Source organism: Dipodomys ordii, unplaced genomic scaffold (genome assembly GCF_000151885.1).
Source record: "Dipodomys ordii isolate 6190 unplaced genomic scaffold, Dord_2.0 Scaffold43, whole genome shotgun sequence".
Lineage (NCBI taxonomy): Eukaryota > Metazoa > Chordata > Mammalia > Rodentia > Heteromyidae > Dipodomys > Dipodomys ordii.
In genome coordinates this window covers 2,516,542-2,542,197 of record NW_012267259.1, presented here as the reverse complement: position 1 = coordinate 2,542,197, position 25,656 = coordinate 2,516,542, and the positions used below count along the sequence as shown (strand labels likewise).

At 46.6% G+C, this 25,656-nt stretch overlaps 1 protein-coding gene across 2 annotated transcripts in view; it reads right to left on the bottom strand.

The window, feature by feature from the left end:
• Positions 1-11,397, bottom strand: part of Mapk4 (mitogen-activated protein kinase 4) — a 42,029-nt gene extending 30,632 nt beyond the window's left edge. For both annotated transcript variants that reach the window (XM_013019025.1, XM_013019026.1), the window contains exon 1: positions 10,039-11,397. In XM_013019025.1, coding sequence (XP_012874479.1) covers positions 10,039-10,584 — 546 coding nt within the window. In that variant the 5' untranslated portion in view covers positions 10,585-11,397. The remainder of the gene's footprint in view (positions 1-10,038) is intronic.
• Positions 11,398-25,656: the final 14,259 nt, after the last annotated feature.

Here is a 25,656-nt window from a genome sequence, read left to right as displayed (position 1 = left end):
TAATTAAGTGTTCCTATTCATTGGCACTTTGCCCTTTGCTGATGCCACCCTTTTTACTGGGAAACCTATGGACCTCTGACTGTCTGTCTGTGAAGGTGGCAAACACGTGTCACTGAGACAGTGGTGTGCCCCTGAGGACTGGGTACCAAGGGTAATAGTCTGTCTCAAGAAGATGACAGATTGCACACCTGGCATCTTCCCGAAAACACAGCCTGAAGGTGTGGAAAGACAGCACTGGCCTCCAGTGGGAAGCAAGGATGCTGGGCAAAGGCTAGAAGCTCTGGGTGAAGGCTCTCTGCTCCCACAGGGCCTTGCATCTGGAGTCTGAGGCTTGGCGGTGGACAGGAGGCCCTGCCTGGCTTGGTAAGTGCCTCCCGAGGGCATCAGGTGCTTGCACTGCATGTTCCTGTCTCTGCTGGCACTCTTGGCCTTCAACTCCAGTCTTCTCCATAGCCATGAGGCCCATGGGCCCTGTTCTATTTCATCTGACTGAGTGTGGAAGCCGACCCCAATGTAGAATAAAAGGATGCTATAGACATTGTCTATAGACACTCATTCAGCCCCGGTCTTTTTGTGCTAGTTGTTTTTGGAGATAAAGTCCATGAACTTTTCTACCTAGTCTGGCCTCAGACTGCAATCTCAGCTCTCAGCCTCCTGAGTAGCTAAGATTATAGGTATGAGCCATTGGCTCCTGGCTCTGTACACTTATTTTAATTAGAATCTGGGTGACATCTTAGAAGACTGTCTTATAAATTACAAAGCTAGGAAGGTCAAGGTTATGTGATTGAATAAAGGCCCAAAAGGTCTTCTTCAGGTTGGAAAAGTGGTCTGAAGCCAAAGAGATGATATCCGTCAGGGATAAGAACAAGTCCTGCACTTGCGCTAAAAAAAAAAAAAAAAAAAAAAAAATCAGCATCTAAATGTAAAATCAGAGAATATAGAATCCACAGAAGTCAGTTGGCTACAAGCTCACTATAAGCCCACAGCATGAAATGCTGCCAAAAAGCCCTCCGCAGTACGAACGCCGTGTCATTCCCACAGCAGAGATGTCACTCCCACTGACTCTGGGCTGCTGAAGTCACAGAAGACTCCTTCTGGAAAACATATTACAAAAAGAATCTGACAAGGAGGAGGAGGACAATGGGAGGGCAGGCAGGGTAGGGTGAGCCCTGGAAATACTGTTATCTAAATAGCCACCAAAGCAGCTGAATGGAGGGTGGAAATGTGGCTTCTGAAGCCAGTCATGCTGGCTCGGCCATTTATTGGTTGGGTGAAGAGTGGGCAAATGACTCTGCTTTACTGGATAACAATAGCAGCTAACACACCAGTTTGTTTTGAGGATTAAGCAGGTTAACTCCTGTCAGGCACTGAATAACAGCAGCTGTTGCATTAGGTTTGTTTTGTGTGTGTGTGTGTGTGTGTATGTTTGTTTTTTGAAGATTAAGTAGGTTAACACCTATCAAGCATTGAATAACAGTGCCTGAGTATTACAGTGATAAAGGAAGGGCTATAGCAAACAGAGGTATAGAAGGACAAGATCTAGGGGGAAAGGTGCCCAAGGACAAGATTTTTATTTTTATTTTTGCTTTATTCTGGAGGCTCTGGAAACCATACTTTGTTCAGAAGGAAGTTGGAGACGGGGCTTGTTCATGAGCCAATCAGCATTTCTGGAACACTTCCTATGGTGAGCTAGGAGGCTGGGTGGTAGGAATATGGAGATGAATGAGATGTATCCTGTATCTCAAATGGAGGGAAACAATAGCAAGGGATAAGCAGTGATTAACTACCTCCTAGGAAACTTCTCAAAGCATCATCAACATGAGACATCAGATCAGGATCTCAAAGGAGCTGGGCAAAGGGAGCAGAAGGAGCTGTCACTGGATAGGGAATCTCTCTGGGACTGGTGACAAGTCGGCGATGTCACATCACAAGGCCAGTGGGGTGGCAGTGAAGGAACTGAGAGAGAGAAGGGCCAGTTGCTTGCAATTCAAAGATGTGTGATTCTGACCTAGAAGGGAGCCACAGAAGTCAGTATGGCCGTCAATGCCTGACCCTTTTGTTCCTCTACTACTGTCCTTTCAACAGCTAGAGATGAAGGGAAAAAACTGAAAGCAGCCAGAGGAAAAGAAAAGACACATTACACCATGGGGGAAATAATACAGATAAAAGCCAACTTCTCACCAGGGACAGAAAACAAAGCAATCTTTTTCAAGTATTGAAATAGGAAAAAAATTCTCATAAATTCAGAATCTTATATCCAAAGGAGATTAAACTTTAAAGAGAGAGAGGGAGGGAGGGAATTAACTGGATGCCAGTGGCTCATTGTCTGTCATCTTAGCTACTTGGGAGGCTCTGGAGGATCACAGTTTCCTATCTGGAAAATAGCAAAAAGCCAGACTAGGGATGTGGCTTATGTGGTAAAGCACCTGCCTAGCAAGTGAGGCCCTGAGATCAAAGTCCAGAACAAGAGTGAGCCAGTGTGTGTGTGAAGAGAGAACTCAAGATACTTTCAGATAACAAAGAATCTATCACCAGCAAGCCTACACTGTGTAACACACTGGTTCCTTTCAGTCCTAGCATGTAGTATGTTCTAGAATGGAACAAAGCAAGTGGTATCCAGGCTGAAAGATCAGTACCAGGTGGCACTCACAGGAAGAATTTCTCAAGAGAGAGCCATTGATCCCCTTAAAGCACTTAAGCACTGCTCACCCCCAGTGGAGAACCATACAGTGGAAAGGGGGAGCTCTATTTGAGAGGTAGCAGCCACACAGCGTTGGTGTGCACTGGAACAGCACCTGCAGTAGGGTTGGCAAATAGCTGCTGCTCCTAGCTCCTGACTCCCTGGCTCATCACTTGGTTCTGGTCATAAAGAGTCCATTCCTGGTAAACAAGCCACCTCCAGGACCCTATGTGAGGACTCTGGCTGGCTTCTGTCCTGATTGGCTGGTGCCAGGGCCCATGGCAGTTGTTAGAGATGTATAACATTGGGGCTGGATACATGGTTCAGTTGGTAAGGCATAGCTGATAAGCAAAAGTGTCAGGTACTGAATTCAAGATCTGGTCTCTGACAACAACAACAAAAGATTGTATAACATTGCCCCAGGGCCTCAGTAGAACTGCTCCCCAGGATGGGAGCCTGGGTGGTTTGAGAATAGCAGATGAGGCTCTCATGAAGGCTGGGGAAAAGTGAGGTGCCTGTTCCCAGGGCCCCACTTCTGCAGTGGGAAGCGGGCAGGGAGGCGCTGAAAGCCAAGAAAATTTCCTTTTCCAAGTCTGCCCAAGTTCAGGGACACCGGACTCTCTAGTTCAACCTCTGTTCTAATCCCTTAGGCCATATTTTCCCCTCTCTTAAAAGGAGATATTTCACAGTCTTATAAATAAATCTTTTCAGCTCCACTGATTTGGAATAAGATGTTTAACGGCTTAAGAAGAAAGTGACCTTTCCTGCTAGCTGGCTGGTCAGCAAGGTGTCCTTCCAGGGGCCCATTTTCTCAGGGCCTCTGTAGGTGGCTGGGCTGCTCACAGTTCCAGCAAGATGGTCTGGGTCCTCTTCCAGGTCCTGAATAAGTCTTCCCCAGTCCCTGAGCCTTGGGCTTTGCCAGCTGCCCTGTGTGGAGCATCCAGATCATAAACTCAACACCTAACTTCAGCCATGGAAATAAGCATATTTCCCCCAGGACATCCTCACAGGCATTTGTGTTTATGGGGGGTGGGAGCATCCCTTCTCAGGCAGATGGATGGGGAGTTTTCCAGGCCTACTGAGCTATGAAAGGCAAGCTAAGCGGGGAGAAGGGAGGAGACTCAATATTCAACCAGCGTAAACCTTGCTAGCCAGAGCTCCCACAAGGCTTTGCAAGCCACTGTCTGTGCTCAGCCTCATGCGCTCTTCTGCCTCCTTTGGGACCTTAGATGGATCTGCAGCCTGAATTAACTACAATAATTTCCGGAGCCCTCAAACACTCACTCTCGCCTAACTGTGAAACCAATGTTTTGCACTAGTTTAGATTAGAATAAAATGGATATGTTGTTCAAAATCAGTTTCAAACACCTGTTGAAATCAAACCTAGATGAAACCAATATTCTTTTTGTATAGGTCCCCAGTCTGTGTAGTTTTCCACCAAACCTGGGCCATGGGAATAGGCAATCTCCACAGAGATGTGACCGAGGCCCTGTCTGTGCCTCCATAGCCCATCATTAGCAGCCCCGCTCCAAACCCTCCTACAGCATCGCCACCATGCTCAAGTGTGAGGATCACAGAACAGGCAAACACACCAGGAGCCCCTGCCTTCTGCCCACAGGTAGGCCTCCTCACGTCCTCAGATCAGTAATCCTCCAGAGGTGGAGAGCTTAAGAATCATGTAAGTGTCCTCAGAGCTTTTGAATCTCAGTCCAGGATGGGACAGCAGAAACTGGCTCTCCAAGCACTTTCAGGCAAAGCTGCTGCTGCTGGCTCAAGACCACATTTCAAAAATCCCTGAGTTTTTGTTTTAGTTTTGTACCAATCTTGGGACTTGAACTCAAGGCCTGGACAGTATCCCTGATCTTTTTTTTTTTTTGCTCAAGGTTAATACTTTAGTACTCAAGTCACAGCTCCACATCCAGCTTTTCTGGTAGTGAATTGAAGATAAGAGTCTCACAGACTTTTCCTGCCTGGCTAGAAATCCTTAGATTTCCTTCCTCCTGAGTCACTAGGACTACAGACATGAGCCTCCAGTGCCAGGTGCTAGTTGGTTTTTTAAGGAATCCTAGTAAGATATGGAAGCAAAGTATGAAAGTACTCAAACTGAAGGAGGGAAGAAGACAAAGGGTTATGTTAGATCTCAAAGCCAGGGTAGCCTAGCAGGATACTTAGACTTGGTTGAATGATCCACCACAAAGACCTTTGGTTGCCTAAACTCTGATGGTTCGGGCTCCTCTTTCTTTCTTTTCTGGGTATTTTCTGCCTATACTAATGGAAGCCAGGTCTGCTGGCTGTGTCCTGACAGGCCCGGTGAGGGCTCAGTGGTACATGTCACTAATGACCCTTCCTGGAGAGAGGCTGCATACAGTCAATCAGACCATCAGTGTACAGCTAGGGCCCTCTGTCTGCTTCCCAGAGTATTTGTGACAGTTCATGGCATTTATACAGTAAAGGTTTTTATGTGTGTGTGTACCAGTATTGGGGCTTGAACTCAGGACCCGGGTGCTGCCCCTCAACTTTCACTCAAGGCTGGTGCCTTCCACTTGAGCCACAGGTTCCCTTCTGGCTTTTTGGTGGTTAACTGGAGATAAGAGTCTCCTGGTCTTTTCTGCCTGGGCTGGCTTTGAATAGCAATCTTCAGATTCCAGCCTCCCAAGCAGCTAGGATTATAGGCTGAGCCACTGGCATCTGGCTACACAGTGAAACTTTAAATGATTTTTTTTCTTTTGAGATCATGTACTTCCTAATACACTAACCCCAGAAGAAAACGGGCTCTGATCATCTAGCTGCCTCTTCTTGATAAGAGCAACAAGGAACTAATTAGTGCACCTGTGGAGGAGGTGGGCAGAAATGGATTCAAAGTAGGACTCAGGGCTAAGAAGTCAGCCTCGAGACTCACCTGGGGCCCTGGTATTGAGAGCTGGGTCTGGAGCAGTGGAGGGCAAACTGATGGCTGTGTGTCTGCCTAGCATTACCATGACATCTATTTGGGCAAATAGCTCTGCTAGTGATTTAGCTTTTGGTACATCTGAAAGCATGTTGATGTTCTTCTTTTCATTTCATTCTAACAAGAACCTGAGAGAAAAGGCAGAGTGGGACTGGCCATCTCTGTGAGGCAGCTAAGACCCTTGAGAAGTGGGGGCACCATCAAAGCAGAGTCTCAGTGCTCGCTGCATGACCTGGAGCCAGGCTCTTCCTCTTCCAGCTTTATCACCTGTGAAATACAGGAAATGGACAAGATGGCCGCGATGTCATTGTACGGACTTCTTGTTCCAGGAATCAGCCACATAGGAAAAAGGTCTTGTTCAAGGTCACTGCAGTTAGGGAGCTGAGTAATACTGACACAGGTGCCAGGGTTTCTCATGCTGCCTCTGAGGAGAAGAAACCATCAGAGCTTCTCCCTGCCACTGCCACCCAAAGCCATATCCTGCCTGTGAACAGCCTTTATTGCCCTCTGGACTTTGCCAAGACCAAGATCTCCAGATATGGTTTGGTAGAGGGACACAGAAGTCTCTGTGATGATGTCTCAAAGCCCTGATGTGGCCAGAGGTGCTCATTGGAGACAAGAAGGCCATTTCTCTTGTCACATCTCCTTCACAAGTCCAGCACAGCAGACCTTTCCCCCCCTGGCAGATAAGAGAAAGTTGGAGCAAAGGAAAGATATTGTCTACCCATAAGAATGAGGAGGGCGGGTGAGAACTAGGGTGCTGTCCACTGCTGGTGGGGGCATGCCTGACCAAGAGGTCCATCCTGTTCTTGCCTGGCCTCCCATCTGTTGTCTTCTTACCATTCAAGACAGTTAACAAAAGCAATGGAGGGCAAGGTCTAGCCATGAGAACCCAACGTGAAACCCTCAAAAAGCAAAGGATTCTTTGCCAGAGACACCACAGACGCAGACACAAATAGCCCCAAGACAGAGGTGTTATGGTGTTATGACTGATGTGAGGAAATGCAGGCTGTGGGATGGGAAAAAGTGACAGAGGAGTCGAGAAGAGGATTGATTTCCACGGAATCCAGGCAGACTTCACTAAAACGACGGCATCAGGACAGTCCCCCTCGGAGACACAAGAGGCCCTGCTTCTCAGGCCCCGTCTGCCACTGTCAGTGTGCAAGTGTGGGAAAACCATTTCCCTGCTTCTTCAAAGAGACCATTTGCCACAAGTGCCTGACAGCGTTAAGAGGATTAAATGAGAATGGATTTAAATGCACATTAGATTAAATAAAAGCACCAAATACAAAGCCTTTTCATCATCATAGAGAGGAAGGGAGGGAAGAAGAGGCGAGGGAGCTAAAGCAGGAAGTATCTGAGGAGGAAGCAGGGTGGGGCAGGTGCTGATGCCATTCCTACAGGCATGGGGGTGACCTACACATCCACAGCGTTAGAAACAGTCTCCCTTTATCTCCTTAACCTTCCACGGCTCATTTTGTTGAAGAGAGCCCAACAAGAGGGAGTCAGGACATCGAATTCTTCTGCATCGGGAAATATGAGAAGTACCGCCCCAGGAAGTGGTAATGACGGGGTAACAGTGGAAATACAACCCTTAGGGTGGCCATGGGAGCTTTTTGCCTTCCCCCCTTCCCACACTGGCTTGAGCTTATTGGGTGTTCAGCAAACAGTCATAAAATGAGTGGAGTAGTCCTTATTGCTTTCCAGTGAATTCTACATTCACGATCCATTTTGATTCTGAAGCACAAGCCGAGAAGGACAGACCAGGCATGGATTGTTATCTGTCAAAGACAGGGAAACTGAGGCTGTGGGTGGTGAGTAGACATCCAAAGCAAAGCTAAGGCTGGCAATAAGAATACCACATCCCTGACTTGTAACACAGGGGCACTTGCTCCTCTAAAAACAACCTCTTAAGAATTAGTACCACAGCTGATCTTCATAACAAACCACCTGCAACTGTACCAAAGCACTATGTCCTGTTGAAGACTCTTTCTCTGTGATGGCATTGCATCGATTCCATAGTGTTAGGATCCCAAAGTTACTGGTTTATTCCAGTGCAGAAGGTGGTATTTATGTTTCCCAGATAAATACGTAGTGGGTTCACTTGGTCTTTTCCTGAATAATTTGTGTTAAAGCCTTTGGATTGGTTGGCATTATTGCTCTACAAGAGAGAGGAAAGGAAGACACAGCCGGGTGCATTAGGAAGACAGAAAAGGGTACTGGCGTTTTTTGTTTGTTTGTGATATGAAGGCGTGAACCTCACTTGCTGGGCAAGTGCTCTACACCTTGAGCCACACTGCTAGTCCTTTTGCTTTTGGATTTAATAGAATTTGCTTTTATCAGGCTCGCCTCAAACCTTGATCATCCTACCTCCTCCTCTTGTGAGGCTGAGCTTACAGATAGGCACGGAGAGGGAAGCTCTCATGTTAAAGAGGCACGAGAGACAGAGAAATACCAACGTCTGGATAAAATGTACTTGAGCCAAGCGTGCGGAATGGGCCAGGTGAATGAGGAAGCCTGTGAAATGGGCAAGATGGAATGTAGCTATGAAAAACGAACTCTCAAGCTGTTCCTGCGTGTGCAAAATTTAAACCATAATCTGAAAAAAAAAAGGAGACAGCTGGTCACTAGGGCCCACAAGGAGCAATACAATCCATCAGCCAAACACCCCCAGTAATGCGTAAAAATCCATTCCCAGCTCCATATCAGTGCAGTAGCAGCAAAAGCGACACTTACTTTCCTCCGCCTAGCTGGCTGCTGTGCCTCTCATACCAGAGTACTAGAGTCCTTATTGACCTTTGCTTCTCTTCTCTCCTGTCTTGGTAAATTCTTTCTATCAATTTATAGCTCCCCAAAATATCCATCCATGCACCACTGTGCCCTATTGGTTTTTTTTTTTTAATCATGGACATTCCTGCCTACAGGGCTGGCTGTCAGCTTTGATAGAGGGCCTGACTGCAGGAGCAGATGCACAAGACAGGGCAAGCTCTCTTGGTGAAGGTGGCAAAGTAATTTGTGGCACCAGTGAGCCAGAGGCAGCTAGGCTGGTATGGAGTCTGAAATGTGGGCCAGAGCCCAAGTCCCAGCTAATAAGGATGGAAAGAGAGTGCTTCCTCCCTTGCATGAGATTTCTTTCCACTTCTGTTGCACCAGCGACATCTGTGTCCTTCCTCCACAGGAAGACAGCAGAAGAACAGGGTCTCAGAAGCTGAAGCATGCTCAAGGTCAGAGTCACCCTCACTTTCTATGGGCTCATGGCTTACCTGCTTCCCACTGCTTTGTTACTCTAATTAAAAAAGAAAAGTTAAGGCCAGGCATCAGTGGCCTACATCTCTAATCTAGCTTCTCAGGAGGCAGAGATCTGAGGATTGCAAGTTCAAAGCCAGCCCAGCCAGGAAAGTCTGTGAGACTCTTATCTCCAATTAGCTATCAAAAAGCTGGACGTAGGACTGTGACTTAAGCAGTAGAATGCCAGCCTACTACAGAGTGAAAAAGCTCAGGGATAGTACCCAGGCCTGGAGTTCAAGCCCCAGGACTGGCACCAAAAAAAGAAAAATTAAGGCACAAGGTTTTTACTAGAAGGCTGCAACCCTCACCCTACCCCAGGTGTGGTACCCGGTGGTAGGTGCACCTTGCGGGGCTCAGAGGCACCTCTAGAGTGGCAGGAACATAGGTAGGGGCAGTGACAAATTGTTAGAGAACTCACAGAGCTCTTAAAGAGGTCACCAGGGACAGGAAGCCCAGGCCTTGAGAAGGAAAAGTCAGTGCGATGTATATAGTTACCACTCTGTCCAAGTCAGCTCTGATCTGTGTAACTGGACGATCCCTGACCACGGGGGATCTTTGTAGAACCCCTGACCTATCACTCTGGGGAATCAAGGGCCTCATGAGATCTGGGAGAGCTGAGTCATTAGCCCATAACACAGCGAGCACTAGTGTATCTGATTAGCCATCCATGCCCACGCTCCACAGACTGAATGAGAGAGATGCAGTATGGGTCACCTTTAATGAAAGGAGCAGTTATAAAGTGGGAAGCTGTGTAAAGTATCCTGGCACAGAATGGAGATGAGCATGTGGCCATTAGGGAAAAGAAGATACTAGGGGCAGATTGGCCAACTATGCAATTTTAAAGCCATAGAATTTAGACACACACACACACACACAAGTTCTCCTCACACTCAAGATAGCCTGGCATTACTGATCATAGCCATGTGATACATCCAACACTAAGAATCAGATTCCCCCAAAACAAAACCGTTTGAGGCCCAGTAGTCTTTCTAACACCATGTACCCTTCCCTAAACATTGACTATAGACTCTTCCTTAACATGGAGCTAGGTACACATCCTGGGGAGTGGGGGGGAAGATATGAGCAATGAGCCAGTGTCAACAGCCATTCGAATCAGACATACCTTGTGGGAATAATGCTGATCCACGATCCTTGCCAACCCGAAATCCCCGATCTTGAGCACGAGGTCCTCGGTGCTGATGAAGATGTTGGCGGGCTTCAGGTCCCGGTGCAGCACATTGGCGGAGTGTATGTACTTGAGGCCACGGAGCAGCTGGTACATGAACAGCTTGGCGTGCTCCTCTGTCAGGGTGCCCTGCTCCAAGAGCCGTGCCAGGTCAGTCTCCATGTACTCCTGGACGATGTAGGCCACGCTGAACTTGAACAGTTCGCCCTGCAGGTCGGTGCCCTGGGGCCCCAGCACCTCGTGCACCTTCACGATGTTGTCGTGGTCCAGGCGCCGGATGATCTTGATCTCCCGAAGGGCATGCTTCATGCTGCGGCTGTCACTCAGGGTGATCTTCTTCACAGCTACCTTCCGGCAGGCCTGGCTGTCCATGGCCGACAACACCAGCCCATTGACACCAAAGCCCAGGGGTTGGAAATCAGTGAAGCGACCACCAAGGTCATACCCATAGACGCTGGCAATACAGTCACCTTTCTCAGCCATTGTTGGCTCAGTGGTCTGGGGCTGCCCGTGTCATGAAGGGGCGGTCAGGAAAGGCCAGGTTCCAGCTAGTGGCTTCCCCAGCATGCCTCATTCTTGTCCAGTCCCACAGCTGAGGGATCAGCATAGGTTCTTGCTTGCTGACCTGTTTAGCTTGGTGGTGTGAGTGGTTTTCCTCACCTTCACCCAGAAGACTGACACCGACTCATATGTTTAGAACAACTCATGCTTTCTGTAAATCGGGCATTTTAGAAGGAAAAGCCAAGATCTAGGGGAAATTGATGTCTTCTATCATCAAGAATTTCAGAGTGAATATGCATTCTAGAGCTCCCCTTGAGTCACCCCCCACCCCGCCCCGCCACACACACACACACTCTTGAATCCTTTGTTACAAGGCTCTTTCTGGCTGAAATGCTGGGTCGGTTTGCAGAACTGTTGCTTTAGTGGAGAGGTTTCAATGCTCACCTACATCACAGCCTCCTTCCGTGCTCTAAGTATAGGAAATGATCAGTCCAGGGATTCTAAAGGCTTCTTAGGGGTTTCTTTCAAATTCTACCAGTCCCTCTTCCTACAAAAACTCAAACCAGTCCGGTGAATATGAGGAGAAAAAAAATGGAGATAGCCACATGCCTCTCAAGAGCTCTACAGCAAGTTACACCTGTTGTCCCAAGTCCAGGGGCAGCTCAGCTACAGGGCCAGATCTTCCGAGCATTTGGTGTGGACCGCATCTTCTTTCACCCATGTGTCCACGCCAACTCCACCGAGACTGCTCAGCTAGCCACAGCAACGTGGCATCTTCCAGACAGAGCCTCTTTCCCTGTCAAAGAAACAATGTTGGGTAAATTTCCACACTCCAGCTTCTAACACCTTCCCACTTGGCATCTTTTGTTAACTAGCCCAAGTGTTATTTGAGCTGTCCAGCCAGCTGAAAGGCTGCTGGCTCAGGGGATGCCAGCTTTGCCCTGCTCAGCCACCCTCCTGCTGTGCTGATTTGATAAGATCATCAGATCCCGGGCTTTTATGTCAATGCCCGCTCGCCACCCCCCACCCCCGCCCCAGGTTAACACTTGCCAACTGTGGGTGGGAGTCATCTTCTGACCTTTGCAAAACTAATTTGTTATGATTCTCAAACACACATACACACACACACACACACACACACACACATACACACGAGCATATCAGCACTGGTTAGGAAGGGTGAGGTCTAAAGGAACTAGACAGAAAATAAAACTTCAGTAATCTTCTTTTCCCAAATCAGTCCCTTTTCTTCCTTTGGTAAGTGCTGTTGGAGATATGGAGAATATACACACATATATATGTATATGTATATATACATATATATCTTCAAAACTATCAGTGTCAAGACAGGGGTTCATGTCTGTAATCCTTGCTACTCAGGAGGTTGGAGTCTGGTTCAAAGTTGAACAGAAAAGTCCGTAAGACTCTTATCTCCAATCTGTCAAAAAGCCAGAAATGAAGGTATGGCTTAAGTAATAGAGCTCCAGCCTGGAGGGATAAACCTAAGGGACAATGCCCAGATCCAGACTTCAAGTCCCAATACTGGCACAAAAACACAAGCAAACCTAGCAATGTCAATTCAGACCTCTAAAGTAAAGGCATCATAGCTTCCAAGAGAGTGACACATTTTCTAAGTTCACAAAGTCTATGAATACACAGAGAAAGGATACCTTCCTGCACAAAGAAGGAAATCTGGTTGAGCTGCTTTCCTTAGGTTTGATCTCAGGGCTTTGTTCTTGCTAGGCTGGCGTTCTACCACTGCACGATGGCTTGAACGCTGTTTTTTTGTTGTTGGTTATTTTTAGGATAAGGACCTTGTTTCTTATCTAGGTGTACATCTGAGCTACTACTTCAGGTCTCTGTCATTGCTGGGATCACAGGCATGCATCTGGGATCCAGTTTCCCAGATTTACATCTACTACATCTATGTCTACTTTCTACTATAGCTAGTTTCCTTCCATCAAATTGGACTTTTAAGGACTTTTCTTCCTAGGTTGGCCTCATACCACAATCCTCCCATTTTCTGCCTTGCAAGTAGCTAGATTAACAGATGTGAAATTCTTCTTATCTCATTTCATTGCACACCATTTTAATCTGAATTTTCATTACAGTGCCAGACCCCTGTAAGGATAATTTTCCCTCTGAACTTTGCATGACAGGACTCTGTAAATGATAGATAAGGCAAAATGACTGCAAGTTGAATGCTCGAAAATTAAAGGATAAATCATGAGACATAGCTGATCCCCAACAGTCTAAAACTGATCAGGTTTCCCTAGGGGTCTTCTAATGAGGGGAATTCTGCCAAGGATGTGGACATAGTAGGTGTTCAGCTCAACAGATGCCACTGCTTCTGCTGATACCAAACATTCCTTTACATCTAAGATGTATTGACTCTGCAGATGGCTCTTCAAACTGCTAATAATTCTGCTCTGCCATTTTTGGGGAGTCCAGTAATGAAACACTTGTAGGCTTACAGAATTTCAGGTTGGGAAGCGAGCTTGGTGAACAAGTTTTATGGTCCTAATTGGCTCATCTGACTATAAGCCTCTACAGGCCTTTGAGGGTAGGGCTAGATTTGTTGACCAAACTACCAAGCAGGTCCATTCATGAACAACTGACATCCACTCCTCCAAATGCCAAGGGTATCTCTGCCAGGAGACATTGGTTCTGCATTTGATATGGAGATTCATGAAGACCATTCACTGTTTAAGAATGCCTACATGCTTAGAGATGGCGCTGGACCCACTCATTAAGCCAGTCTCTGCCCTAGGCTAGTAAAGCTCTTCTTAGACCCCTGGATATAGGGGGAACCAAAGAGCTTCCTAGTTCCTGTTCCATCCTCTGACTTCTGCTGTCAAACCAGCTAACTGCACCTGAGCTGCAGCTTCTAGGGCTCCTCATGTGCCACTTCTGGTTCCCAAGGGTACAGCAAAGGGGAACAATGACATATTTTGCTCCAGGAGAGATGCCGAAGCCTCCTTTCCTCTCCGGTTCCTGCTGGGCTGTAAACAGAGACAGAAGCCAGCCAATGACGTCACTGCAACTCAAAAGAGCATTGTTGGCAATCTGCTGCAATGCAGATAATCTGTGAATAATTAAGAGGTGCTTCATTTATTTTTAAATTCTTTTCTCTTCCTGTCTTCTGCAGGAGGGCCTGTCTTCCTTGTATATCTGTGTCTCTTTCTCAGTGCTCTTCCCGACATGCTGACACTATGGGAAGACTTGATTCCAGTCACTCTACCTTTTCCATGGATCTCTAAATACTCTTTGAACTCAGGACCTGAGTGCTGTCCTTCAGCTTTTTTGCTCAAAGCTGGCACTCTTATCTAAATCACTGGAGCCACAGATCCAGAAAAGTCTTATGTACTTTTCTGCCTGGGCTGGGCTTCAAAGCACGATTCTCAGATCTCAGCCTCTTAAGTGGCTAGGATTACAAGTGTGAGCTACTGGTGTTCCAATCCCTACATACTCTTAATTCCTGCATAGCTTCTTGGTTTGTGCATACCTCCTCCCTTCTTGCTGAAATCTGCTGAAATCACTCAGAATCCAGACAAAGCCTTTTTCCCTTTCTGAAGAATGTCCTCATTCTCAGTGGCATCTCTCCCTTTGCTAAACTCCAGGGGTTCCCACATGTATCCTGAACTTGGCATTTGCCATATGCTAACCTGGACTACTATTTCTCTTTGTATCATTCCCTTTTTGAGACTAGACGTTTCAAAAGTCTTATGTGCAAGGTCGTGCACAGAAAATACCTGTGGACTGGAAGATTCCAGGGTACATTCTGTGTGTACAATCCGGATGCCCCATTTCCTGAATGGTCGCCATCTCTTCTTGTGTGCTGCTCTAATGTAACTTGCTTAATAGGATTCTTGTTACAACACACCCCATTCACTTACCCAAACCCATATCCCTGAGCTTCAACTTCAACCCTCTCAGCTTCATCTGCTGCTTCAATGCTGCCTCTCTGAATTTCAGCACTCTAATCAGGCAGCTCTTGTGTGAGTGTTCTCTGTTCCCACTTGAGTTTACTATTACTCATCTCGTTTCCAGCCTCTTCATTGTCTAAGTTTACCCCTCTAGTTCCTCTATCAATGTCTGTTACAAACCTCCCACCCTTCTCCACGAGGGCACTGATTTACAAAACGTGAAAGCTTTATCAACTCACAGATGAGTGCCTCATTTCTGGCATGGCCCAGTGCTCCTGGAGATGGTAGATGGCACACAGAAGTGCCCCTGGGCAATACAGTGGTGGATCAGCAGCTCTCAGGGTGATGCTGCTACACAAGAAAAGCCTGGCCCACTTCTCCACATGGAGGTGGTGGTTCACGGCTGCTTCGAATCCTGGGTGTGATTTCAAACCCCAGGAGTTGGCATTTATTCCCATGATACAGAAAGGTCACCCAGTCAGCTGAGCTCAATGATATGAAGCAAGAGGAATATGGGTAACTCTTGCAAACACAACCCAGGCTCTCACGATGCTGTGACAAGCATCTTTTCTCTCTCTCTCTCTCTCTCTCTCTCTCTCTCTCTCTCTCTCTCACACACACACACACACACACACACACACACACACACACACAAATGAATGGAAATGTCTAGCTCACCAGTCCTAACAATGGAGCTTTAATTCTTAACTCATTTCTCATGGACTCTCCAACAACAGTGTATTTAAGTCCAATTAATTATTCCCTGTCATCCAGCCTTTTAAAAGGTAGAGGCAAAGCAGAGAGGAAAAGGTATGTGCCAACAGTCCCTTTCTAGGATTCCTGGGGCTCTGGTTTACAAATCGGCTTTGGAAAGTCTAAATTTAGACTCACCCCTCCATGTGCTCAGATCCTCCCAAACCTCACGCTGTCAACTTCTTCAGGAAATACAGTCCCCTGTGAGACACTGACCTTTCACAGATACAGCTCTCTCTCCTCTCCCAAACAGCCTCCACCCCCAAACTGCAGCACCTTCTCTGTGAGGGCTGATGTTTCAGTTGAACAGGCTGCACACGGCACAATTCTAGATGGCGCCATTCACATCATGCGTTGGGTCTGGCTGACTCCAAGATTCATGACCTTCATAAAGGCAATCTATAGGAATGAAGTCCTATAGACCAGAGATCAGTAAACTTTTTCTATAAAGGGCCAAAGAATCTTTTATTCTTTGTAGAACATAAAGGCTCGGTTGCAACTACTTAACACAACTACTCACTACTTTCAGAGCACCAAAACAGCCATAGACAATACCTAAATGAATGCATGTGCTGTGTTTCAATAAAACTTTATTTATAAAGATAGGTGGTGAGCAAGATTTGGCCTGGGAGTTGTAGTTTGTCAATCCTTCCTTTGGATTCTATGGGAATAGTCTCTAGCTGGTTCTCAAGGAGGTACTGAAGTCTGCTGTAACTTGGAACTCTTTCCGGCTGCTCCTCACCTGCTTTCTCTTGGACTCTGTCTTCCAAGAGTTTCCATGGTGAAGACATATGTATTGAGGGTTCCTTATGGATCAAGGGCATTACCTGGAAACTTCAGGAGTGTCTCACAACATCCCTAAGTTAAGATCTTTCTTCCACAAAGCTCACAGACCAAAATGATGTCTATGAAGCCACCTTTCGGCAGGTGAAAATTCCGGATACAAATGAGGATTGATTTGGCTCCAAAGCCTATGTTATTGTTGCCTTAAGCTCATACCAGGGCAAACTGTGACTTCTCAGGCCTAGTAAGGAAAGAAGCTGGGAGGGTATACCCATCAGAACTCCTAAAGCAAGATGCAGCTGTTGTTTCAATCTGCATCCTAACCTGGTTTGAAGATCCCAGTTTAATACCCTAAGTATAGAAAAAAAGGGAGGGCAAAATAGTGACATGAGGTTAAATGCTGAGGGAAAAACCAAAAAGCAAGCTCAAGTTCAACCAACCATAACCATATTGCCTTCCACTTAGTCCCTTCCTTCTTCTCTGTGACTCTCAGACCTGCAGAGATGGTGGCCTCTGGGACTGACCCTCTGAGGGTGAAGTATTAGCCAGAGATCCTGCCTGGCATCATCTGTTTCTAGACTACTCCTGCTTCCTCCCTGTGAATGGATGTCCGGTCTGGCTCAGTCATTGAGAAACTGAGCCCAGTCCAGCAATATGGGCTCCCTAGCAGCATCCCTACCCTCTGCCCACTGGATTCAAAGAACACACTCCAATTGTCATGACCAACGAAGTCTCTATTATTGATAATTACCTGTGGGGCAGGTGCCAAGTCAAGCCATTGAGGACCACTGGCTAATGAGCAGTTTCAATAGGGCATTGAGCAAGACAGTTGGTGCCTCTCACTCTACCTCTTTCAGAGAACTTCAGTCAAGCTGTTGACCAAGGCTGGAGTCACCTTACGCTCCCTGGCTAAGGTCTTTTCTAATGGTTCCTGCTCAGGATTAGTGGTTGTCTTTTTTGTGGAAGTGAACAGTATGCTACTGCTCAGAGCTCAATGACCCTGGTCCTGATCCAATGCATGTGGGTAGAATTCATTAGTCCTTGCCACAGCCTCACACTAAAAAAGTCCTAGAGAGCAATGGATTCTCACAAACTATTCCTTGCTAAGATGCTTTTGTCTAAACCACTTGCAGGAATCCGATTCCCCTGTGTGAAGACTGGCTATGGAATCCGTTCTGGACAATAAGCCTTAAGCAAAAGCCCAATGAGGTGGGGTGGGGATCTCAGGGTAAAACTTTCATCCTCAGGGAAGAAAGAAGAAATCTACTTCCTGTCTGAGGGAATGGTGGTAGAGGAAGTCATGGTGCAGCCGCCATCTTGAAACCACACAGGGGCTAAGCTATACTAGAATTAGCAGATAAGTAAGGGACCCTGCGGTTGATCTTATGTAGCTGAGCCACTTCTACAGACTACTGTCTCCAGCTTTCTTGCCAAAAGAAATCATGTTTGTGTGAGTCTGCAATGACTGAAGACAATGTCCCAGCAAGACAGCCCTGCATGCTACCCACCCTGGGCTGCATTTCCCTCAACCAGTTTTCTTGGGAACATACCTGTCGGTACACCACCAAGAAAGAAGCATGAGGAGATGCCTGTATCTTGATTTCTCAGAACAGTGGGTTAGAAGCGAGCAACAGAGGGCTTGAAGCAAAAGCTCACAAGAACAACACCAGACCCTAGGGTAGGGTCACCTCCTCACCAAAGAGCAGACTCCAGAGGCTTGAGGCTTTGTGTTGCTTTTCCTTTAGAACATTACGCAACTAGTGAGGGAGAACAAAGACTTCGCAACACTAAAATAGCAAGGGGAGCCATTCTGGATGCCTCAAGGCAGCTCTAGACCCAACCTGGACAGAGTCAGGGAAGGGGGAGCGGTCTAGGTCCGTGCATTTGAAACATGACTGCTGGTTACATGGATAATAGTGCCAGTTTCACAGAGGTACCTGCCTGCCCAGAGATCACAAACCCAGCTTCAGACCCCAAGTATGAGAAAGGTGGGGAGAAGGGATACATAAGAGGGACTTAAACAATTCCTACATTTGGCCTTTATAGATACTCTCTTTTTAAAGGAAAGAAACTTGGGATTACAGATTGGTCTCTTTTGGAACCTAACTCAGAACAATGACCTTGGTAGCAACCAGGTGAGACTGTGCAAGGGACTGTCTATGTTGGGCTGGATTCTGAAGCAAAGCTATCCTGGCCTGGGACCAAACTTCTGGAAGTCAGAGATTTCTGGAAGTGTCTAATTCTCAGGTACCTAAAGAATGATGCCACAGGCTCTGTGATTCGCCTAAATTCCATTAAACCTGGGAAAAGCAGAGTCCTGGTCCTGGGGGAGCCACGTGACCACACCTGACCCTCCTGCCAAATGCTTCCTTGCCATCTGCTGAGGGAGCCAATAGCAGGGTCACCCTGTGTCAGCCACAGGAGGCAGCATCATTTTGGTTTTAGGCCATTCATGGCAAATGTGAATCATGGGTTGCTGCATCCTCATTCTTTCTTCAAGAGCCAGGAAAATAAGAATCTTTCCTTTCTTAGAGAGGGGAGGGCTCAGTACAGGGGATTGAATTCAGGACTTGGGGAGTTAAGTCTGCTAGGTAGGTACTCTACCACTTGAGCTATGCCCCAAGGCCAGAGAGAAAACCTCTCACCTATGCTCTGGACCTTGTGCTCTGATGGGTTCGGATGGAGCCTGCTGCATCCCTGGCCTTGACTTTCTGACCTCATGTTCTCATGGCTGCACAGGCACACAGTCCAGTTCAGCTGGCATGTTCTGAGGGTTGGCTCAGTGCTGGGCACAGTACACATACCTAGCAGTACGTGACTTCACCCTGCACACCAACATGGAGATGTACCTCACCATCCCACCACAGTGCCTGGCACACAGGGGCTCTGGGGAGACACAGCCCTCCTCCTCTTCCTCCGTCTCCATGTCCTCCTCTTCTTCTTCTAGCTCCTCCTCCTCCTCCTGTCACTTTGGAAAAAGGTGATTTTTCTAGCCTTTAGCACAGGCCAGTTCATACTGATTCAGCAGAAACCAGGTGAGGCAACTGAGTGGCAGGAAAGGGATCCGACTCGTCTTATGTCACTAGAGGGCTGGGGCCAGGCTCTACAGAGCTGTCTCTTTTAGGAACAGCACCACCTCAAGCATCTTGGCCTCCAGATGAGCTCCTGGACCCCTAAGTTAGAGGGGTATCCTGACACAGCAGGCAAAGAGCTATGCATGGCAAACTCTGGCCAGTGCAAAAGGTTATTAGTCCCAGCTACAGCTGTCACCATTCCAATTGGAGTCTTCAGACTCAAGGCCTGCCCTAGAAGGAAGGAAGGCGGGGACTGAGAACTGGTCCTGTCACTGTAGGGGATATGCAGGGCTGATGTCCAGCACCATGCCTGGCCTCTGAGACCACACCAGTGTCTATCAGGTGAGAAAAGCTCTATTTTGTTTTAGTCTGAGGAGAGCCAGGAAAAAAGATGCCTCCTCTGGTCAGGCGTAACTAAGACAGGGAATGATGGACAGTTGTAGAGTCCTATGCTGACAGGAATCTGCTCAGAGCCCTGATTCCACAAGCCAGGATGTGGGTTCTGAACTGAAGGACAGCCCCCATCCTCCAGCTGTGTTTGAAGATAAACTGTACAATCTGCCCCTTCCCCCCGCAAAAAAGATGAAGGACAGGAGATAGGAAGAGAGGACAAGGAAGGAAAAGGGGAGAGGGAGAAGAGAGAAAGCAAGAGGGAGCAAAGTGGAAGGCCTCGCCTCGCCTCTGTCCTCAAAAGCAGCTACCTGCTTTGGTCTTCAGTCACCTGGCTATTGAAGCTCCTCTCATGGTACCTCCTCATTGCCCCTGAGCCTCAGACACATGTATTGATAAAGTACTCGATGCAGAAAATGCTGGAACAGCAACAGTAGGAACCACACAATACAGCCTTCCAGACAGGACAATGGAATTCTGTGGGCAGTGAAGAAATATACACTTCCATGGGGGCAGTGCATAGGGGGAGTCCTGGGGCACCCAGATTTTCCCTGAATGGTGGAGAGGGGTAGCTGAAAACCGAGGGCGAGGGCTGGTACCCCAGCCAGCACAGCTCAATGTTCAGTTTGTGGGGGGTTGGATGGTGACCTAGTGAAGCATTCCTTTCCTCTCCTCCCTCTCCCTGGGTGCCAGATAAATGAGCCTCAGGATGTAAGGAGTCCCGAAAGCTGGCACCAGACAGGCCCTGTCATCTTGGCAGGGTCCAAAGTTCTCCTGTTGGGAATGTCAGGGGAGTCCGTGGGTTGGGGTATGGAGCTTTCTGGGAAAGGCCCTGGTTACCGAAGGCTGTGCGCAGACCCCATCTCCAACCATCCATATCCCAATGCCACAGGGCCAGTGCAGCTTGGGACTGAAAAGATACCATCATGGCCATTCCTCCATACTGTGGAACATGAGATGGCAGGGGTGGAGAGTCCCCAGCTGGTCTTAGGCCTCACACCTCCTCTGGATCAAGCTTTGTGAGATTGTGCTCACCCAAGGGCGGAGCGGGGGTGGGGGCAGGTGGGAAGGGATGGGACAGGATGACACCACCCCATCAAGCATCATGTTGGATGAACCTGCTGGGCAGGTAAAGGTTGCTTATAGAAATAGGTTTTATATTACCAAGGGCTAAGCCATCCCCCCACCCCCAAATGTGAATCATGTTTTAATTTTGAATGTTTCATGTGCCTCAACTGCAAACTAGGATCCCAAGTCAAGGTAGATAAAGAATCTGGGGGCAACTCAAGAGGCCTGGCCTGGGAATGGCTGCAAAGAATGCTGTGCAGTCTTGGGAAGGGCTAGGGTCAAGTGATCCTGGAAGAAGCTTGTAGAAGAATCCAGGACCAACGTCTCCCCAAACCCCTACGTTCAGTTACACAAGTGGTATGTCTCTTGAACTAAAACAAGGGGCAAACAGAACACTGGCTCAATTCTGATTTCTCTTCACCTGTGGATCCCTCTGTTCTAATTCTGCTACAACCGCACCAAGAAGTGACATCCCAGTTTCAACCCCACGCTCCTGCAGACTTCTGGGACTGAAGATTCCAGTCTCTGGCCTTCTGAGTTGTCAGCACAAGCCTGGTAAATCCTAGTGCCTCCATCCAGCCTGCAACTCCTTGTAATGCCTTGTTCATAAGTCCCTCCCAGGCCTGTGACCCGGTGAACAGGACTAAGACAAGGTGTAACCATCTCCTGGGGGTACTGTCTTCTTCCCTTTCTCTTGAGTACTGTAGCTTAGGTCCTGGTTATCCCTCTGCAACCAGTCTGCATCCTGTCATCTCTTATCCTGACTGTAACAGCATTTTGCTTTTGCTTCTCTGCAGCAGCAACACTGTAAGATGGTTTCCATCTTCAATGAACCTGTTTTGGAAGGAGCCCCCAAATGTGCGAGTGCTGCCTCCTACAGCCCCTCCAAACTACCCTCCCTTCAGCTTTTTCTCTTTTTAATGCATCTACTCATTTCAACCCCCATTTAAACATGTTTTGCCTAGCTAGTTCTCAGCTCCCCAGAGGTCTGAGCTCCTCCCCCACATTAAAACCCGCATCTATCTTCCCTTACCTCCAATCTCTCCGCAAATGACACCTCCCACTGCAGCCAGACAGGTTGCAGCAATTTCTCCCCAAATCACTACATTTCCATGCCAGCCCACCTGCATGTCCCACTATCCTCTTCGTGCTTGGAGCAACCCCACCTGTTTGTGCTCCAATGTTCCTATCCTGCTGAGCTGATCTTCCCTTCCAGCTCTCAGAGCACAGGGCATCCACCTAGAGTGGTTATACATAGACTTCTAGCTTCCCACCAAACCAAGGATCCTAGGAACAAAAGTATGGTGGCTGGTTTACCCAGATGTCCCCAGCCATGTGTAGTTCCTGGCATGTAGTAGATGCTCAATAAAAAGTTGATGACTAAATGAAGATGTAGGCATGGGAATTGAGCTGGGGACCCAGGAAGCTGGGGAAAACAAGTCCTAAAGAAGCCTTCCTTACAGGCCCCTTTGCTGGAGGAACCAGTTAGTTCTGCAGGATGCCAGCAGAAGGTCTAGGTGGAAGACTATAAAAGAGGCATTGAGGGCTGAGCATCCAGGATGAGGCTGGGCTTAGAGACAGTACCCAGAGGCTGAGGCAAAGGAGTGGCTGACAAGGAAGCCAGGTAGGAGCAGAGCAAGGTAGGACAAGAGGTAGACTGCATAGGAGTCCCCAGACCATGGAATGAGACGTCAATCAGAGAAGAAACTTGGCCAGTAGAGTCCCAGTAACCATGTGCTCTCTTGGGTATCTCATTCAAGACTTGTTGGAAGATCAGCTCAAATCAAACCAAACCTAGAAAGCAACTGCACGCCATTCCCTTGACGCTTGTTTCAGGTTTGATCTGCTCTCAGATCATCACATAGACAAACTCAGGATGCTAAATTTGGGTTGTTTACCAAGACTGAGCCCTCAGGCTCATTTTTCCTATACTCTCCCCCCTCACCCCCTTCCTTCATCAGGATCAACCAAAAGCTCAAGAACCATTTTGAGTAAGTCCTCCTTATGAATTTCATTTTTCCCTGTTCTTCTGGAAGCCTCTACTGACGGATCTTTCATCACTTGGCAGCCCCGTGGATCGTAATAAAATTTAGATGAAAATACATTTGTGAAGCAACTTTCTCCTGTCTAAAGCATTTGCCTGTAGTATTATTTAATATTTAATACGGTGATGAAATATGTATTGGGCATCACTCTGCACCAGGCAATGGGGATTCAGGGGCAAATAAACCAGGTGCAACCCCTGGCCCTGTGGACCTTAGAGTCTAGAGTGGCCCATGTGACACTAACAAGAGTTCGGGATGAGATGACCACAATGGTGATGAATGGGGGACGGGGAAGTGCAGATGTGGAGGAAGTAATAAGAAGACGATTCCTTTGGAGGGAAATGGCAGACTCTCAATAAGTGACATTTAAACCAACATACTTGAGGGAAGACTGAGAGAGTGATTACTTTTGGCAGATCTCATGGTCCAGCACCACTGGACTCCAGAAAAAAAAAAGGGGAAAAAATCAGCCAATCCTATATTCTGTCCCTGGGTTTATATCTTAGGGCGCATTTGCCCCTGAAAACAATTCTCTGCCAGATCTGGCAAGCTTGAGATCAGGCAATTCTCAGGAGTTTTTCTTCACTAACATATTGGGTGGTCATATAATAAGACAAAGGAAGACAGGCAAAAATGCACACACCAGCAAAGTATTTCTAAATCAGATTTAGAGCCAGTACTTTGTAATTCAATTTAGAATGATCAATTAAGCAATCACCCAAATCCTACTCCCTAAAACTCTCTGGGGTAGGATTCTTCAGCTTGGAGGTCTAGCACCATAGATGGGCTTTCAAAGTCTTCAAATGTATGCCCCTTCCTAAATATACATTACTGTACTGTGCTTCCACCAACAATTAGACAACAGACATGCACTGGAGAAAAAAATTAGCAAATTTATTTAATTAGGCTATAGCTTGCAACACTTCTAAAATGGTTAGCATTCATTTATTTTAATTATAATCCCCTGCCTTTTACTAAAACTATTAGTGGTTATTAGTATACATAATTCTGTATGCAGGGCCACAAACATATTTTTGTTTTACAAGAAAAAAAAATCCTGTGTTAAGGCTGAAGGTCAGGCTTGGTGGTTAGAGTGCTTGCCTAGCAAACAAAGTCCTGAGTTCAACCCCCAGTCCCACAAAACAATACAAAAAACATCACATGTATAAAATGTCAGGTCTGAAGCACTGTCAGGAGTAATGTCATGCTGGAATATTTTTTAAAATACAGAATCTTATAGGGCACCATATATATATGTATGTGTGTATGTGTGTGTGTGTGTGTGTGTGTGTGTGTATAAATATATATATATATATAGAGAGAGAGAGAGAGAAACACCTCCTTCACACACAAAGAACAGACACTGGACTGTGCTATTCGATATAAATTCCTGTCATTTTTAGTTTAAGTTTTAGTTGTTTAATTACAAAGACAATGTATGAGAACACAGCCCCATTCTTATATAGTTCTTATTTCTAAACTTTGTTTTTTCATATTATTGAGAAAAATTTAATCTATAAAGATTAAGTTATGGTAAAAATTGTAACAACTTTTGGTAGAGTCCTAAGGATTGAACTCAAAGTCTTGTGCATGCACAAGTATTCTACTGCTTAAGCCACAATTCCAATCCTGCTTTTACTGTTTTGGCTTCAGAATACAATCCTCTTACCTCTGCCTTCCAAGTAATTGGAATTACAGATGTTTACCACCATGCCTAGCCTTTTCTTAAAACAAACAAAGCAATAGTTCACATGGGAAATGTAAGTATAAGATAAAAAGATGGCAGAATAAACTTTGAGGACAGCTAAAAATCAAATGAACATGTTGAGATTTTGGTTAAATTTTGATAAAGCACACATTCAAGTTATATTGCTTCAGGTATCATTTTTTAATGTTTCCTTCTTTCTTATATAATTTTATTTTTATTTTATGTTTATGTGGTACTGAAGAATTGAACCCAGGGCCTCATGCATGCACTCTACCACTAAGCTACATTCCCAGCCCCTCAGGTATCATTTTTAAAGAGCTTAAAAATACGTTTTTAAAGTTCCAATATTTATGGAACATCAAAGCACTTTTAAATGTAAGTTGGAAACTACAAACTGACATGAACCTTTTTACAGATGAGAAAACAGAGCCAAGAAAGAGAGATCTGCCCAGATCCCATTGGGGAATGAGTGAGATGAATTAGTTTCCTGAGAATACATCCAGACCACACGTGTGTGTGTGTGTGTGTGTGTGTGTGTGTGTGTGTGTGTGTGGACACTATCCCTTAATTTCTTTTTGTTTAAAACTTTATTTTATTGTAAAGATGCTGTACAGAGGGGTTGCAGTTACATGAATAAGGTAATGAGCACATTTCTTGTGGAGCATTGTTACCCCATCCTTTTTTTTTTTTTGAGGGAAAGCTGGGTGCTGTCCCTCAGCTCTTCAGCTCAAGGCTAGCACTCTACCACTTGAGCTACAGCACCACTTCTGGCTTATTTCTTATGTGGTGCTGAGGAATCGAACCCAGGGCCTCATGCATGCAAGGCAAGCGCTCTACCACTGAGCCACCTTCCCAGCCCCGTTACCCCATCCTTTGTTGTTCTCCCACTATCCCTTCCCTCTCCCACCTCCCCTACTCTTCCCCCCCGCCGCCCCAAAGTTCATTTCCAATATAATGTCTTGTGGGTATCATTGTTGCAATTATCCCTTAACGTTTTTGCTCAAGGCTAGCACTCTATCACTTGAGCCACAGTTCCATTCCTAGTTTTCTTGAGTGGTTTATTGGAGATAAGAGTCTCACGGACTTTCCTGCCCAGGCTGGCTTTGGCCCTTCCTCACTGTCCCTGGTATTTCAAGTACTAACAAATCAGTGTGTGTGTGTGTGTGTGTGTGTGTGTGTGTGTGTGAGTTTGTGAATGTATGTGCATACACATACACACATGCATGCACACATGACAGAAGGCATTTCATCCTCACAACTCCTGCTCCTTTGTAGTCATCTGTGGTTTGTTTCATTAAAAGAATATT